This window comes from Diplotaxodon limnothrissa, linkage group LG22 (assembly GCF_057381915.1).
Source record: "Diplotaxodon limnothrissa isolate DT_005_m linkage group LG22, D_limnothrissa_male_GT1.1, whole genome shotgun sequence".
Taxonomy (NCBI): domain Eukaryota; kingdom Metazoa; phylum Chordata; class Actinopteri; order Cichliformes; family Cichlidae; genus Diplotaxodon; species Diplotaxodon limnothrissa.
Genome location: NC_140616.1, coordinates 30,020,176 through 30,038,293, shown reverse-complemented (window position 1 = coordinate 30,038,293; position 18,118 = coordinate 30,020,176). Strand labels below are relative to the sequence as shown.

Sequence of the window (18,118 nt, the reverse complement as noted above, 5' to 3'; positions counted from 1 at the left end):
TTTGAAAAAGCCATTAATCAATATTTACGCACTAGTGTTACCAGCAGTCGCACTGCTAGTGTGTATTTGCACTTTATGACACGTGAATGTATTTTTCCACCTCTACATCCACTTTAACTTGTAACAAAAAGAAGGCTGTGTCTTTACACTGTTATTTATATCCTGTTCTCTGCTGTGACAAGCCATATTCCCCATGGGGGCCATTATGGTTTCATCTGCTCTAATCTTACCTCAAGTAGCAGCGGTATTGATGGCTGTTGCCTAACAAGTGTATGCCCTCACTCTATCTAACTTCTATGGTCAAATGTACCTCTATTACTCATGAACAGGAAATCGTGAAAACAAAGATAGCTCGGTGAAATAAGTCAACGTGACCGGGTAAACGGGTTTCTTTATATCTAGAAGCAGGTACGGAGGATTTTCACTTTTCGCTAACAGCACTTTTTCAGCCCATCACAGATCTGGTTCATTTGCATTAACATTTATGAGCAGGGCTAATGCACTTCAATTGGGCTGACAATGATTGCCTTAAAGAAAAACATTTCTGTCTGACTGACATTGCATTCAGCAGCACATTTAGACGAGTTGAAAGCTCGTCGTCTGGCACTGAAAATCCTTTCCATGTTGTATTAGATTTTTCTTTAGGTTTTGGAACAATTGTACCCTCATATCCCCTGAGAGTTATCACTGAATAAGTCAATATTCCTCATCTTTTCCACACAGTAGAGTTCTTCTTTTGTGGTCACACTGGGAAAATATATTTTCAACATACTTGGATTCACTGGTGACCATTAATGTTGCTGGCAGATAAGACTCCTCTGGCTGGAAATGTTTGCTAATGCAAATGCTTCTCGCTAAAGCCAGTGATGTTCCTTCTTTATGTGCGGAGAAGTTGTTCAGCTGGGTGTGCTTGCAGCTCCACAGGGAGAGGAAATTACAGCCAGCACAGCTGGAGCTTTTCTGTTACATTTAGCAACCAAAAGGTAAAACAAGTGCATTGCTTATCCTCCTTTCCTTTTAGTTTTTGTTTGTTTTCAATTAATTCTGAATCCAAATGACTACATTCCAGCTGGGTAACTATATGGGGCAGGTAAGCTACCTGTGGAAATAATGGCTTTAATTTCCATAGCTGTTGTTTTGATGTTTGGAACTTAGGAGTGTCCTGATTTGTAAATGAATCTTTCTGAAAGACAAACAATTGGCGCTGAAATCAATCGTGATAAAATAAATAAACAAATAAAAATTAATTCTAAGGTTTTATATATGAAGGCAATAAAAAGTAGTATTTATCAGATATTAAAATGAGGTAAATACAACCTCAGATGAAGAGCAACATAGCACGTTAACAAAACTTGAGCCTAAATGCAGAAGCAGTATATGAAAAACTCAGTACAGCCCATGATTCACCAGCTTGTAGAGCCAGATTCAGAAGCAATAACTTAAAGTAACTGCTTTCTGTATGACTCGTTCAGCCGCTCAGGTCATTGTGGAAGAATTTTGGCCCACTCTACAACATTTCTTCTGTTCATTGAGGCTTTCAGGCATTTGTTTGTGGATAGCTCTCCAACCACAGTAATCAGTCATTTGGAGTTTGACTGGCCATCGCAATACCTTGATTCTTTTCTTTTCCTACCATTCTGTTGTGGTGTATTTGCTGGTGTGTTTAAGATTACTGTTCAGTTGCATGACCCAGTTTCAGCAAAGCTTTGGCTGTTGGACACGTGGCCTCACATCTGGCTCTAGAAACTTCATGTATACAGAGGAGTTCAGTCATTGTGCCCATGTCCTGTGGCTGCAAGAACACGCCCAATCACCCTTCCACTACCATGTTTGACAGCTTATATGATGTGTTTAGTTTTCAACAAATGATGCCAAATATCTTAATTTTTTTTTATCTTCAAGGACATTATTTTAGAAATCTTGTGGTTTGTTCAGATGCAACTTTCCAAACCTAGCCTGTGTTTCCATGTTCTTTTTAAAGAAAAGAGGTTGTCTCAGGACAACCCTTCCAAACAAGCCATACTTGTTCAGTCTTTTTATAATTGTACTTTTAACATTAAAATTTAACACTGAAACCTGCAGAATCTGAGATGTCACTCTCAGGACTTTTGCAGCCTCTCTGAGTTGTGCACAGTCAGACTTTGGGGTTTGCTAGGATGTGCACTTCAGGTAAGACTGGCAACTGTCTTGTTGACCATCTTCTTATGAGTAACTCTTCTTACTGCAGAATGATGGACTTCAACTTGTTTGGAAACAGCTTTATAACCCTTCCAAGATAATAGAACCAATGCTGTTATCATTCCTCATTGGCAAAACTAAATGCTCCAAACCAGCAAACGGCCAAAACCTGCTGACGATCAGTTAATCAAGTTAATCTGATTAGCACCACCTTTCCCTCTTAATTCATATGGTAGAATAAGGGTGTACTTATATTTTCACACACTGTTTCTGAATCTTGGTTTAATTGTTGTTAAATAAATAATGGCACAGTGTAATAGGTAGGGATGGGTATCGTTTAGGTTTTATCCGATACCGGTGCCAAATCGGTACTTTTGAAACGGTGCCGGTGCTCAAACGGTGCTCAAACCGGTGCTTAAAGAATGGAGAACACAAAATTGGTCCAAAAACCTCTCATGTTCAGCTGTTTTTTTGTAAAAAGATAACAATGTTAGCCTTTTCTGCAGCTATGGGGCATATATGGTATCACTCTTGGCTGGAAGCAGTGCTTAAACAATGGAAAAAAGACAAACTTTGTCCAAAAACCTCTCATGTTTAACTGTTTTCCACTTTTTCTTTGGTCATTTTAGCCTTTTTGGCCAGGGTGAAGGGAGTATCTGCCATCAAACAAGAAGACAGCCGCATATAGCTATGATGATGTTTGCTAGTTCACCTTACATGCATTAATGTAATAACGTGGTTAGCCTACTCAACGTAAATCACACAAGAACAACATTAAGCTACTCACGCAGAGAAGAACGGCTGCTGCTGCCATCAAATACGGCGCATTTCTCGGCTTTTAAAAAAAAACGCTATGCGTCGCCAGGTGTTTCATGAGATTCGAGGTGTTACCTCCTTTGACAGTATCACAGTATCAGCTTAAAGCACTTGTTGCAGGCTGCTGAGTTTGCATATTTTGCTGTGAAGTACAGCCAGACTTTTAACCGCTTCGCCTTGGACATTTTTAATCTGTAGCTCTGCGCTAACAGAACGTACGTACCTGGCCCCGCCTACTATCCTCAGAAACGTAAAACGATTGGCTAAAAGTGTATCACAGCTCAGGAAAAAAAAAGCACCGAAATAAAGCACCGAAATGTGCGCTGCTTTTCGGTCTGATTACTACCGTTTATGTCAGAACCGGTGCCATCATGGCACCGGACACCGGTACCCATCCCTAGTAATAGGTCATGTTTTGTTATTTATCTGAAGTTGTACGTTCCTAATTTTAAAACCTGCAAAGGACCAGATTATTTCTATTTATGTCCTGATACATAAAGCCAAGAATAAACTCAGAAGCACAACTCGGAAGAACTAATCATAAATAAAAATTCCCGAGTAAATATAAGTATTGAACTAGGGCACGGCCCAATAGACCATGCCCCAGTCCATGGGCACAGTTGAAGAGGGGACCTAGGTCTACCCTCCTATAGGCCCACCACCTGCAGGAGGTGGCGTAGTGGTCAGTGGCACGAGTTACTGCCCCAAGTGGAGGAGTTTAAGTATCTCAGGGTCTTGTTCTTGGGTGAGGGGAGCAGAAGATCAACAGACGGATTGATGCTGCAGCTGCGGTGATGCAGACGCTGTATTGGTGCATCGTGGTGAAAAGAGAGCTGAACATAAAAACGAAGCTCTCGATTTACCGGTCAGTCTACGTCCCCGCAATCACCTAAGGTCACGAGCTTTGGGTAGTGACTGAAAGAACAAGATTGTTGATATAAGTGGCAGAAATGAGCTTTGAAATGAGGGTGGCGGGCCTCTCCCTTCAAGATAGGGTGAGGAGTTTGGCCGTTCGGAAGGGGCTCAAAGTACTATTCCACTTCAAAAGGAGCCAGTTGAGGTGGTTCAGGTATCTGACAAGGATGCCTTCTGGGTGACTTCTGGTTGAGATGGTCCAGGCATGTCCCACTGGGCGGAGGCCCTGGGGCAGGCCCAGGACACACTGGAGAGGTTATATTTCTTGGCTGGTCTGGGAATGCTTTGGCATTCCCCCAGACAAGCTGTAGGACCCAACTCTGGATAATGGACGAAACTGGAAGGGTGGATATATTTCCATATAAACACAATAGTGCTCATCATGTCTCTGAACATTACACTTTGAAACTGATTGTAGAGAAGGTCTGCTAAAGTTCTTGCATAAAACATGAACAATATTCCCACTGTTGTAAAGTCAAAGAGAATCACAATTCAACTAGAATTATTCACCAAAACTCAGAGTGAGCAGCAAATCATCACCACTGAGAAAAATGATGAAGCGGATCATCACCACCAATCATCAGCACACACTAAGACAAAATTACTGGCTTTCCTAAAGCTTTTGCGCACATCTTTCTTCCTTGCGATCACAGTCTGAGCTCTTGCTCCCCTGTTGCCCTGTGAGGATATATGACTGTGGCAGGGCTATACTTTAAAGTGGCTGGCATTTACATCACAGTGGAGTGTATGGGCCAGTGAGGCATTGGGCAGAGTCACTGAGGAGATTGCTTGTGTGAGAGAGAGAAAAAGGCGAGAGCCACTGAATGCTTCTCTAAGAGCCACATTAGATTAGACAGACAGGCTAAGTGCTTTCCATCTAAGACGACGCCTTAAAAACTTCCGGTTTCAGCCAAACTCTTTCCTCCGGCTAAAGAGATTGAGTGCATTGTGGCTTCCTGGGCTTAGGTTGCAACGCTCCCTTGGTTAACAGTGAAATGTCATTTAATTTACTGGCAAACTAGAACTGCATTTGAATATGTGTGCCAGCTGCTGCTCCTCTCTGTCCATCTAACAAGTACCTGGTATGAGCAGGTTTTTCCTCTCTCAGGTCCTGTGTTTGTTTGTTTGTATTTGGGAATACCTTCGTGTGTCACACTGTCATCTTTGAGATTTTTCTAAGATTCATCTACAGAAATGAAAACAAATGATGTCTAATGTGTCAGGCTGGTAGTAACAAAATGCCTAAAGATACAGTTTTAAACTGGTTCTCTGTTAATGTAGATACAACAGTACTGCTTGAAACCACTTTAAATTACAGGTCTGACTCCTTGGAAGTAAACGATAAAGAAATGAGGGGTGGTATGAGACTTGAATAGTATGGTAGTTTAAGTACAGTAAATACAACATTCGGGCACCTCCCCACACACGTCAGAAGCAGAGAGAGCGCCAAGAAGATCCAACGCATAACAGAGCTTTCATCAGTGTCAACAGATGTGAGACTAATGAAGTCAGATACAACACTAAATGAAGAGTGAGGTGTCAGTGTGATGGAAAGCGATATGAAGAAGTGCAGCAACTGTGGGAAGGCTAAAGTAGCTTAAATATCCCTATGTCAGATTTGCCAGTTGCCAGCTGAGCTGATCAAATAAATGATCATGTTGATTTATGTAATTGTTTCCTGACACTTCTTCCACTCTTAGCGTGTTGTCAAACCCTGGAGCAAGCCCACTTTATTCCAAGTTAGCAAGTGTCCAGTGACACAGTGCAGCATTTAAAAGCAAAACAGCTGACTAACAGTTTGTATCTAGTTTTGACCTTTAAATCCAATCCTATAATAACTCTCTTTACTGAATGTACATTACAACCTTGTGGAATCAAAATCAGTTTGTCCGTGTTGTGTTTAGAGCATACCTTTGACCCGTGTGGCCACAGTATCACTTTTAAATGAAGAGTGTACATTTCATTTACGTCAGTAAAATTCTATTCAAGGAGCAGCGCTGATCAAACGATACATTGTGGCATCATATACCAGCCAACAAGTTATTCCAAGTTTAGTTTTATAAAGCAGAGTATCAATTATATTGCCAACACTGGGGCCACATCATAAGCATCATAAACATTCTATCTAATAATTTTGCAATATATTATTACAATCTTGAATTGGGTAGCCTGTCTATTTAAGAAGCCATTTCATTTCATTAGTGTAATTTGTACAGAACATTTGTTGAGATCTAAATGGCAGGCTATTAAAGCCATTAGGATGCAGTGTAATAGAGAAGGAGGGTTAGTGGGCGGATTCAACTGGAAGATTCTAAGAAAAGTGTTTAGCTGGGTAAATGCTGACATTAGTGCTACGAAGGGGTCTACACATAGAACTGATTCACTTCTGAGCCAAAACATTAAACCCAACAGACTAGCACTGAAGGGATTCCTCTCATGTCACCAGAAACTCTGACCTGTACATAAGAAGGTGTGCTATGCTGCTGAAAATGCCAAGACCAGATACGTTGGCTTATTCTTCTGTGGACTGAGGTTGCTCCAGGCCTCAAGGGCCGGTGTTCTGCAGGTTTTAGATGTGTCCTTGATCCAACACAGCTGATTTAAATGGATAAATTACCTCCTCAACATGTCTCAACAGTTCTCCAGAGGCCTGGTAATGAACTAGTCATTTGGTTAAGGTGTGTAGACCCAGGGTGAGATCTAAAACCTGCAGGACACCGGCCCGTGAGGCCTGGAGTTCCCCACCCTGAGGACTGATCAGACCTGGAAATTAGGATTTTTTTTCCATCCACTTTTTATTAACCATGATGTTAGTTTGTTTTTATAAGCTCCTAAAAAGCCAAAGTTTTAGAGAGGTGGGTGGCACTGTTGCGAGAAGCTTCAGGGTTTGGGTCCAGCCTGGGACCTTTCAGTGTGGAGTTCTCTCCGAAAATACTGGCTTCCCCCAGCAGTCCAAAGACACGCAGAGGGTTAGGTTAACTGGTGATTCTAAATTAGCCTAAATGTGAGTGTGAATGGTTGTCTGTCTTTATGTATTAGTACTGCAACCTATCCAGGGTGTAACCTGCTTCCCATTTCATTGAATCTGCAATTAGATTTCACCGCCCACCACAACCCCGAATTAGATAGTTAGAAGAACATGGAGGGATATTCTTCATCTATAATGCACATTTTAAACACTTAGTGCCAGTTTCCATTAATAATAATAATAATAATAAAAAGAGGAAGAAGAAACACTTCCTCAGACAGCAAGGTACGAAGTGTCCACGACAGTCTGGGCAGAATACAACCAGATGCTAGAGAGTGTCAGCAGAGAAAAGCAACACAAAGTCCTGAAATGCTGTTTTACTTTGGTCCATTTGTTCCGGTGAAGCATTAAACAGCTCAACTGCTCATTAAGATGGTTTGGTGTCACCACATCCCATGTGATAATACTACCCACACAAATGCCAGCACCTGAGCAGAGCAGTGCATTTAATGATGCATGATCAGCGTTAATCGTTTCACCTGTCTGCAGTTCTAATGTTGTGGCTGATCAGTTCTCCAGACCAAACTCTTCTACAAACACTGACGGAGGAAAGGAGACTCTCTTCTGCCAATTACTCCGACAGCATGGTGTACACCACGACTGTTGGGAACATAACAGCTCGATCACACCTATATTTTTTTTATGCACCACTGAGAGAGAAACTTTTCTTCATCTCATTTTTCATTTATGAGCATGTGCACATTGCCCAATTAACATTTCTTACCAGAAGCTGTAAACAAAAGTGACTCTTTTATTTTATTCTCTGTCTCTAACTTCTGATACTTAAAAATACGTTGGGGGGAGTGGCACACTGTGGTTTGTCTCAGTTTAACATGGTAGGTTTGTCAAGAATGACACAGCTGTCTCATTATACCGTAAAATTCTGGGTTTGGGGGTTGCCTCCTATAGCTGCTTCAAATCAGCTTCCCGGCCCTAATGAACCACCATCTGCAAGACATTCCAGGGAAGCCCCGGTTGTTTAATTAGTGCCACAATGACACAATTTTCAGCTGTCCAATGACATACTGTTTTCTTGATCAGTCCTCTTCTGACTTGGATAATTAAATAATTTGATTTAGAATGACAGATGTCTTCAGTCAGCGTTCACCTTGTTTTCTGTTTCTGGCTGATTTTCCCGTTCAAGCTTACGTACATGCAAACACACCCGGCTGTGTTGATGAAGATGGATCTTTTAAGAAAAGGAAAACTGCCATATGGCCCCTTTATAATCACACTGAGGTCTTTTGACATCATTCAAAAGGTGAATTAGTGTGACACAAACACTCTCCTCAGCCTGATCTCAAAGTCTCTCACGCAAAGGCGAACATGAAAAGGAACCAGAGGGAGACATCGGCAGCTTTAATATGCTTTTTTGCTCCACTTGTCATTGACTGTGACAACATGTCTAGTTAGCTGGGGGGAAAGAAAAGGCCTGGGGTGGCAGTGCTTTTCTTCCTGCAAGATGAAAGCTAAATGCAGCAACAAGTGAATCCAATCTCCTTGCACTTTTAGACCTAATTAGAGCTCAGAGACTGCAAGTTATGAGCATCATCGCGTTATTTCACAATTTTACAGGTTCAAGCTTTGTATTGTTTTGAACGTACAGCATTTCCTCTCAGTTTGTAATAATCATACATCTTCTCTAGGGTATACTGCCATTAAAGGGCTAGGTCTATGATCTGGGATACACATATGATCGCGAGGTTTCTACCAAACAACTTTATATTTTTTATTCTTGAACTCTACTAGACTATTAGAATCAATAGTTTAAAATAATCCTCATTTATCTGATACTAGGTCTGAAATCAGCTATTGTGAATTATCTCCTCTTAGGCCAACTTTGATGCATGCATTTATAGAAAACAGACTGGAACAGACCAACAAACCAACAGCAGTTACCATCGTCCGAGTTTGATAAAGGGTCTTCCATGAAGCATTAAGAGTGAAAAGAAAATGCAGTATAGATAAATTATATTGTCAAATGTATTTACATGTCTGCCTTCTCACACACGTATGGACTTGAGTAAAATCCCAGCCCACCCTTTGCAGCTATAACACCTTCAAACATTCTGGAAAGGCTTTAAACGAGGTTTAGGAGTGTTTATGGGAATTTCTGACCAATGTTTGAGAAGTACTTTTGTCAGGTCGGACACTGAGGTTGGATGATAAAATCTGGCTCACAGTTTTCGCTCTAATTCATCCCAAAGATGTTCTGTCAGGCTGAGGTCAGGACTGTGTAGGCCAGTCAAGTTCCTCCACAGCAAACTCGCTCATCCATGTCTTTATGGACCTTGCTTTGTGTACTGGTGTGCACAAAATGTTCCCACAATATTGGGAGCGTGAAATTTCCAAAATGTCTTGGTGTTCTGAAGCACTAAGAGTTCCTTTTCACTGGAACTTAGGGGCCAAGCCCAACTCGTGGAAAACAACCAGACACCATAATCTCCCCTCCTTTGTCTATTTTTTGCATTTGGTATTTGGTAGTGGCTGCTATGATGTCTCCCTCTTGCGACAGGTGGTGGTCTTAAGTATTATTAGTAAACACTGGCATGTTTTATCTTTTGACCCCTCCATAGTTTACTTCTGTATGAATATCTATTTTTTTGCAAACAAATGTGCCCATTAGACTGATTGGCGTGAATCTCCTCAGCCTTCCTCATCTTCCGTATCCAGTTTACTGTGTGGCCATTTCCCACATCTAAACTGTGTTATGATCAAAGAGTGTCATTTCTTGCACCGCCACACTGGCAGGAAGTTTAAAACCAAAATCAGGATTTCTTGTAAAACCAAATTTGGGGTCCATTTGTTGACCTGTCCCTGTGGGCTGGCATACTTAGGTTAAATTAAAAGAGGACTAAACGTCATGATCTTTGGGATTCTTTATTATATTATTTGTGTGCTCAGTGGCCATCATACCAATTCCTTCATTTCCAAGGCCTCCTCCTAAAAGATGAGCTGACTGACAAAGAGCTTTGCTACAAGGGAAGTGTATTCATGCACTACACACTGAAAGCCCTGAAGGCTTGAATGAAAAACTATTTTTAAATTGTTTTCGGGATCATTATAAATTCTTAGAATGATTCATTTGAGGATTTTTTCTTTCACTTAGTTAAGGAGTGTTTCTGCATTTTTTTAAATCTGTGATCACTTTAGTGGAAAAAATTATTTTGCTAAAGTTATTGTATCTATATTTTTGTGTGTATTTTATGCTGTGTTGACATTTTGGTTTGGAAAACTATATTCTTGTACAAGTATATTTTGATTAGGACTTTTTTAGCAACAATTGTTGCCATGTTTATAACCTTTTGGGTTAGTTTTCTCTGCAGATGGGTTTAATTATCTAAATAATTGGAACTGGAATATTATCTGGCATATATATATACACATACAGTGGGGCAAAAAAGCATTTAGTCAGCCACCGATTGTGCAAGTTCCCCCACTTAAAATGATGACAGAGGTCAGTAATTTGCACCAGAGGTACACTTCAACTGTGAGAGACAGAATGTGAAAAAAAAAAAATCCATGAATCCACATGGTAGGATTTGTAAAGAATTTATTCGTAAATCAGGGTGGAAAATAAGTATTTGGTCAATAACAAAAATACAACTCAATACTTTGTAACATAACCTTTGTTGGCAATAACAGAGGTCAAACGTTTACTATAGGTCTTTACCAGGTTTGCACACACAGTAGCTGGTATTTTGGCCCATTCCTCCATGCAGATCTTCTCGAGACCAGTGATGTTTTGGGGCTGTCGCCGAGCAACACGGACTTTCAACTCCCGCCACAGATTTTCTATGGGGTTGAGGTCTGGAGACTGGCTAGGCCACTCCAGGACTTTCAAATGCTTCTTACGGAGCCGCTCCTTTGTTGCCCGGGCGGTGTGTTTTGGATCATTGTCATGTTGGAAGACCCAGCCTCGTTTCATCTTCAAAGTTCTCACTGAAGGAAGGAGGTTTTGGCTCAAAATCTCACGATACATGGCCCCATTCATTCTGTCCTTAACACGGATCAGTCGTCCTGTCCCCTTGGCAGAAAAACAGCCCCATAGCATGATGTTTCCACCCCCATGCTTTACAGTAGGTATGGTGTTCTTGGGATGCAACTCAGTATTCTTCTTCCTCCAAACACGACGAGTTGAGTTTATACCAAAAAGTTCTACTTTGGTTTCATCTGACCACATGACATTCTCCCAATCCTCTGCTGTATCATCCATGTGCTCTCTGGCAAACTTCAGACGGGCCTGGACATGCACTGGCTTCAGCAGCAGAACACGTCTGGCACTGCGGGATTTGATTCCCTGCCGTTGTAGTGTGTTACTGATGGTGACCTTTGTTACTTTGACCTGCAGAGAGCTGGGACCATTCACCAGGTCCCCCCGTGTGGTTCTGGGATCTTTGCTCACCGTTCTCATGATCATTTTGACCCCACGGGATGAGATCTTGCGTGGAGCCCCAGATCGAGGGAGATTATCAGTGGTCTTGTATGTCTTCCATTTTCTGATGATTGCTCCCACAGTTGATTTTTTCACACCAAGCTGCTTGCCTATTGTAGATTCACTCTTCCCAGTCTGGTGCAGGTCTACAATACTTTTCCTGGTGTCCTTCGAAAGCTCTTTGGTCTTGGCCATGGCGGCGTTTGGAGTCTGACTGTTTGAGGCTGTGGACAGGTGTCTTTTATACAGATGATGAGTTCAAACAGGTGCCATTCATACAGGTAACGAGTGGGGGACAGAAAAGCTTCTTACAGAAGACGTTACAGGTCTGTGAGAGCCAGAGATTTTCCTTGTTTGAGGTGACCAAATACTTATTTTCCACCCTAATTTACGAATAAATTCTTTACAAATCCTACCATGTGAATTCATGGATTTTTTTTTCACATTCTGTCTCTCACAGTTGAAGTGTACCTCTGGTGCAAATTACTGACCTCTGTCATCATTTTAAGTGGGGGAACTTGCACAATCGGTGGCTGACTAAATACTTTTTTGCCCCACTGTATATATATATCAGGATTGTTGTAAAATACTTGTTTTTTTGAGAATCCTGGTGTTTTCTTTGCACCTCTATGCTCACAGTTGTGTGCCTGAGATGACCACATTAGAATTATTAGCTCTACACTGATAACATATCGAGCCAAGAGTGGAAAAATCTATCTCAGATGCTGCAAGCCGAAGCTTTATTACTCACAAGGAATTTTTGTACATACATTTACCTTCTTATTCAGAAGTTTGGACATATTTAACATAAACAACCACCATTATAATTGAACAAAATAAGAAAAAGCACAATTAGTCAGCTGTGAGTAGGAACTAAAGTACTGTGAAAAAGTCTCATTTCTTTACATCTTGATAGAAAAACAGGAACTAGGTGCAGCAATTTATTGAAATGTGCAAACACGCAAAGAAAGAGTATGTAAGATAAAAAGGGAGTTTGCACAATTCTAACAAGCTTGTAAGTCAATATTTGGTATGACCACCTTTTTTTTTTTTTCGAACGCAGCCTGAACTCTGTTAAAAACATTACAAGGAAGATTGTCTAAGCAGTCTTCAGGAATAGTTCTCCAGGCTTTCTGGAGGACATTTAAAGCTCTTCTTTGGATGTTGGCTGCCTTTTGATCTGTTCTCTGTCAAGAGGATCCCACACTGCTTCTATAGTGTTGAAATTCGGGCTCTGCATGTGTTCTGTTGTGTGTTCTTGTGTTTTTCTATCCAGGTATGCTTTCATTGCATTGGCAGTGTGTTTATTTGTGTGTGATGATTGTCATGTTGACAATGAAACTGTTGCCTGTCAGATGCTTTCCATATTGTACTGTCTCTGATGGTCCTTTTCTGTGTTCATAATTCTATCAACACCACTGACCGAAATGCAACTCCAAACCAGACACTCTCTCCTGTACCTCTCTCATGACCTCCTTTATACATCATGATGTTGTGATTTCACATTTGGACATCTAGTATTTCCATTTTTGTGACCTTTTGCAGGTGCAGATTTACAGTTTTAGTGCTGATCTCAAACTCTGGCAGAAAGCAGACATCAAATTCTCTTTGAAATCTGGAGAATCGACCGCAACCGCGACTTTTGAAATCCTCCCCAAAGCCCATGAAAGTGAAGCAGTGAGGATAACCATCAGGGAAACTGCTAACATTCTCGCCCTAGTTCAGGAAATCAATTTTGAAAATGGATTTTGTTGCATCTCCTGAAGGTCAGGTCATCCTACGGGATCCTAGGGAAAGCCTCTCTGGACCTTCAGGTCCAGAATTACCAGAGGTGTGTGGTTGGATGTGCAGCTATGACCCGATAACCAGACTTCACATCAGTCTTCATAGTTAAAGAGCAGTTGGCAAGACTGAAGAGGGTCAGCAGCAAAACCAAGACCAAGCTCATCATTTTCTTTGACACTCATGAGGTTGTGAATTATGAATTCATGCCCAAGGGTCAATTCTGTTTAAAGCCAGGGCGCGTCTTTTTCTCCAAAAACAAAAAGAAAACAAACTGAAGTTCAAGGTTCACCATGTTGACAAAAACCAAGGCTCATTACAGAATTGGGCTTCCAAGATTTCCAAGGCTCTTTTTTTGACTAGTAGTGAACCCCTTTTAGTGAAAGATATACACAAACAGAACCATAAAAAAGGTTTTGATTGTTGTGGTTGGATGGAGTGGATGGAGTTAGAGTTGCCATTCTTTCAAAGGACATTTTGGGGCCATTCTTTTCTCCACACTAATTATATGTAGCAAAAGATAATTAATGGCCTAATTCCTCACACGGTAGCCCACACACTCCAAGTTACGCAAACATCGTGCTAACAGATGTAAACACATCCTTAAAATGTTTGCCTTGCCCATACGGGAGGAAAGTACAGACTGAAGTGCTGCTGTAGCTGTGATTCACTGCAAGGGAATGCTGCATATTTAGTGATCGGTTGACTGAACATACAACACAGTGAAGTGAGGCCTGAGTGCCAGCTGGAAACACAAACCGCCCAAATCGAGATCAGCAATTCCAAGAGTAAGGCTGAAATGTAGATCAGTTTAAAATATATATATAAAAAGTTAAAAGTCGTTAAAGTATATTCACTTAGGGTACTTTTACCAGCTATTAAAAGTACTAAGCAAAGCGCTGCAGTAGCTCACACATGTCAGTGCTAAGTTATGGCAACATTTATGGATGTCAGAGAAACTGAGGTGATGATGTAAGTTTCCCTGCTGCTGCAGTTTCTTCAGCATCTTTTTCTGTGCTTGCAAACTATTCTGTTGCAAATATTTGTTCAAATTGCAGACATTTTGATATCCTGTTCTAAAATAGTGCACATGCTTCTTTAGATTTTTTACAAAGATGGATAAAAGTCATGCTGAAGAATGAGTTACTGTGACAGTCAAGAAGTGCTGGCAGAAGAGAAATTGCCAGATTTCTCTAATTTATTTTCCTTACAATGTAAAGTATCACTGAGTACTTAGAAGTGAGCAGTTTTCTCTAATTTATTAGAATGTTTCATAATATTAATATTAGTGCTGTCAGCGTTAATCTCGTTAAAATGATGTTAATGCATAACCGCATTAATGCGGCAAATCTCTGTTAGCTAGTTAACGCGGATTGCCCCGTGCGTGGGGCTGCACGGTGCTAATGCGGTAACAAGCTAACCGCGCTAACACGTTGACGCCGTGCAGCCCCACGCACGGGGCAATCCGTGGTTTAAAGTATACAGCTGCTAACTGTACAGATTAGCATGTCACGGTGTTATATAACAATAATGAGCTTAATTCATATTAATTTTTTGAAGCAGGTCAAATAAAATCAGCCACATGGAGAGACATTCAGTGGGATTCTGCTAATGAAAAATTAAAATCCATTTATTCTTTTAAAGATGAATACAGAGCCTCGTTATCGTCCTTGTAAGGCGCTTGCTGTCACTTATTCCATATAGGAGAGAACATATATCATGTGTTGCTGTGTAATAACATATGCAGAGACTGTGAAGGGAGCCTCTCAATAATCTGGTATTCGAGTGAGGGGAGACGAAGCCTGAGCTGTTGTGCCTGAGCCTTCGCCTCAGTATGTGGGCTGCTGCATCAACATAATCTGAATTTTACTGAAGCAGCTGTACAGCACATACAGCCTGAGGCTATACTGAAACAAAGAGAATTGCTAGGACAGGGTTCCCTTCCCATCAGACTTAAAGATTGTTTTTGTGTGTAAAGCCATAACTGTGGTGTTCCTCATAAAGAATCTGCTGCTATACTGGATCAGCGCTGAGTGGGAGCCAGAATCCATGACTGCTATCTGTTTGTCTAAACTTAGTGAGGAAATCCTGTCTTATCTTCTAAAGTTCAGAGATGCCACCTTTGGATTTAGTCATGATTTCTAATAATAGATATTCTGGTGCCCAGCGCTGCAGTTTTTACTGAATAAAAGCAAAGCAGTAACTCAAAAAGGCTTCATTCTGGAAACCAGTTAGGAATTTTTGAATAATTTCAATTAAAATCTGTGGATCTGGAAAGATTTGCAAGTTCTCTTACTTAGAAATCATGGAGGGGTCTAATATTTTCAGCAGAGGTACATTTCCACTGTGAGACACAGAATCTAAAAAGAAAAATCCAGAAATCACATTGTATGATTTTTGAACAATTTATTTGTGAATTACTGTGTCAAATAAATATTTGATCACTTAAGTCAAAAAATGTTAGATATTGATACAGAAGCCTTTGTTAACAATTACAGAGGTCAAACGGTTCCTGTAGTTCAGGGAGGGATTTTGTCCCACTCCTCCATACAGATCTTCTCTAGATCTGTTAGGTTTCGGGGCTGTCGCTGAGCAACACGGAGTTTCAGCTCCCTCCAAAGATTTTCTATTGGATTTAGGTCTAGAGACTGGCTAGGCCACTCCAGAACCTTGATATGCTTCTTAGGAGCCACTCCTTGGTTTTCCTGGCTGCGTGCTTTGGGTCATTGTCATGTTGGAAGACCCAGCCACGACCCATCTTTAATGCTCTGACTGAGGGAAGGAGTTTTTTCCCAATATGTCACAATACATGGCCCCATTCATTCTCTCCTTAATACAGTGCGGTCGTCCTGTCCCCTGAGCAGGAAAACACCCCCAGAGCATGATGCTTCCAGCCCCATGCTTCACAGTAGGTATGGTATTATTGGGATGATACTCATCATTCTTCTTCCTCCAAAATGGCGAATGGAGTTAAGACCAAAATGTTCTACTTTGGTCTCATCTGACCATAGGACTTTCTCCCATGACTCCTCTGGATCATCCAGATGGTCCCTGGCAAACTTCAGACGGACCTGGGCATGGGCTGACTTAAGCAGGGGAACCTTCCATGCAATGCAATTTTAAACCATGACGTCTTAGTGTATTACTGACAGTAGCCTTGGAAACGATGGTCCCAGCTGTCTTCACGGCATTGACCAGCTCCTCCCGTGTAGTTCTGGGCTGATTCTTCACCATTCTTAGCATCATTGAAACCCCACGAGGAGAGATCTTCCGTGGGGCCCCAGTCCGAGGGACATTGACAATCATCATTAGCCTCTTCCATTTTCTGGCAGTTGCTCCAACAGTTGTTCTTTTTTCACCAAGCTGCTTGGCAATTGTAGCCCTTTCCAGCTTTGTGAAGGTCTACAATTTTGTTTCTTGTGTCTTTTGACAGCTCTTTGGTTTTGCCCATGTTGCTACTTAGACTTTGGCTGAATGTGGGGTGCACAGGTGTCTTTATGACAGCTAACGATCTCAAACAGGTGCTACAAATTTAGAATCATGAGCAGAGTGTAGCTGGACTATTTGAAAGCCAAATAACAGATCTTTGAGGGTCAGAAATCTGGCCAATAAACAAGTGATCAACTACTTATTTGACACAGTAATTCACAAATTAATTGTTCAAAAATCATACAATGTGATTTCCGGATTTTTCTTTTTAGATTCTGTCTCTCACAGTGGAAATGCACCTCTGCTGAAAATTGTAGACCCCTCCATGATCTCTAAGTAAGATAACTTGCAAAATCACACAATACTTATTGACCTCACTGTATTTTGAAAAAAAAAGTTATTTCTGAAGAGAACTCACTCTCTCCTCCTCCTCTCTGAGGTCGGGCATGGTGCTGACACACAGGGTCACAGCAGTGATGGCTACAAATAAGACCGAGAGGCAGGCGAAGATCTTCCCTGGAAGGCCCGAGTGGGGGTTCTCCACCATGTCCCTCAGCCTCCGCATGCAGCCTCCTGAAAAGGTCTCCTCTGGTCCTTCCACAGGCTGCTGGGTCTCCTCGCAGGACTGCGGTGAGTTGAGCTCGGCCCCCTCCTCCTCCTCCAGCCTCTGCTGCTCTTTGTACTCCTCCTGCCTTAATCGCAGCTTCCTGAGGCAGCACCAGTCCAGGTTGTTCTCCTCCACCCCCCAGTACAGCAGCTCCTCCTGGAAGGACAATGCACACATCTCCCTCAGGAGCCTCAGTTTTCCCGCTGCCAGGAAAGTCACGATGATGCGGAAAGCTGACGGGTTTCGGTCGAAAAAGTACTCGTTGCAGCTGCCGTCGTAATCATCGCACACGTCCATGATCTCTGCTTCATTGCTACAAGCCCGTAGCTTCCCCAGTCGCGTCAGAGGGAAGTCATCCAGCGTGGACCAGGGTATGTGGTACTTAATGCCACCCACATTGATGATGGCTGCCCCATCCGCCAGGTCAATCTCACCTCCATCCTCTCGGTGAGACTGAGGCTGAAGCAGGAGCTGAGCGCGCTTATAGAACAACCCCTTCTTGGATGTGACCTCTTGTGGGTTCTCCAAGCGTTTAAACTGGAATGTGGTGAACTGGTGATCAGTGCTCCCTGCCAGGAAGGCCACCTCCTGGTACATCCCTGCAGCTCTGCTGGGGGAATCCTATCCCGCACGATGCGATGGGAGGTGGTTTCACAGGGCTGGTGACGTGAGTCGCAGCTCGTCACCCATTCAGCAGCACAGCGCGTCTCTATATGACAGAAAAGACAAATATCTAAGTGACATCAGGTACATGCTCGTGGCCAATGCAGAGCAGTTAGACAGGTTTGTGAAGGTCAGACAGCAACTTTGATTTCATTCTTCGCACCGTCATCACTTTTTATTTGCACACAGCACTAAAATGTATCAGTTCATCTGAACGTAACAGCAGCAATTAGTAGATTTACTCAAAGGTGAATGAGAAGCTGTA

The 18,118-nt window shown here is 41.9% G+C and overlaps 1 protein-coding gene across 1 annotated transcript in view; it reads right to left on the bottom strand.

Annotated features, from left to right (window-relative positions):
* The window catches only part of kcng2 (potassium voltage-gated channel, subfamily G, member 2), a 29,963-nt gene extending 12,147 nt beyond the window's left edge, over positions 1–17,816 (bottom strand). The window contains exon 1 of the mRNA XM_085346071.1: positions 17,002–17,816. Coding sequence (XP_085202197.1) covers positions 17,002–17,787 — 786 coding nt within the window. The 5' untranslated portion in view covers positions 17,788–17,816. The remainder of the gene's footprint in view (positions 1–17,001) is intronic.
* Between the last annotated feature and the right edge of the window lie 302 nt (positions 17,817–18,118).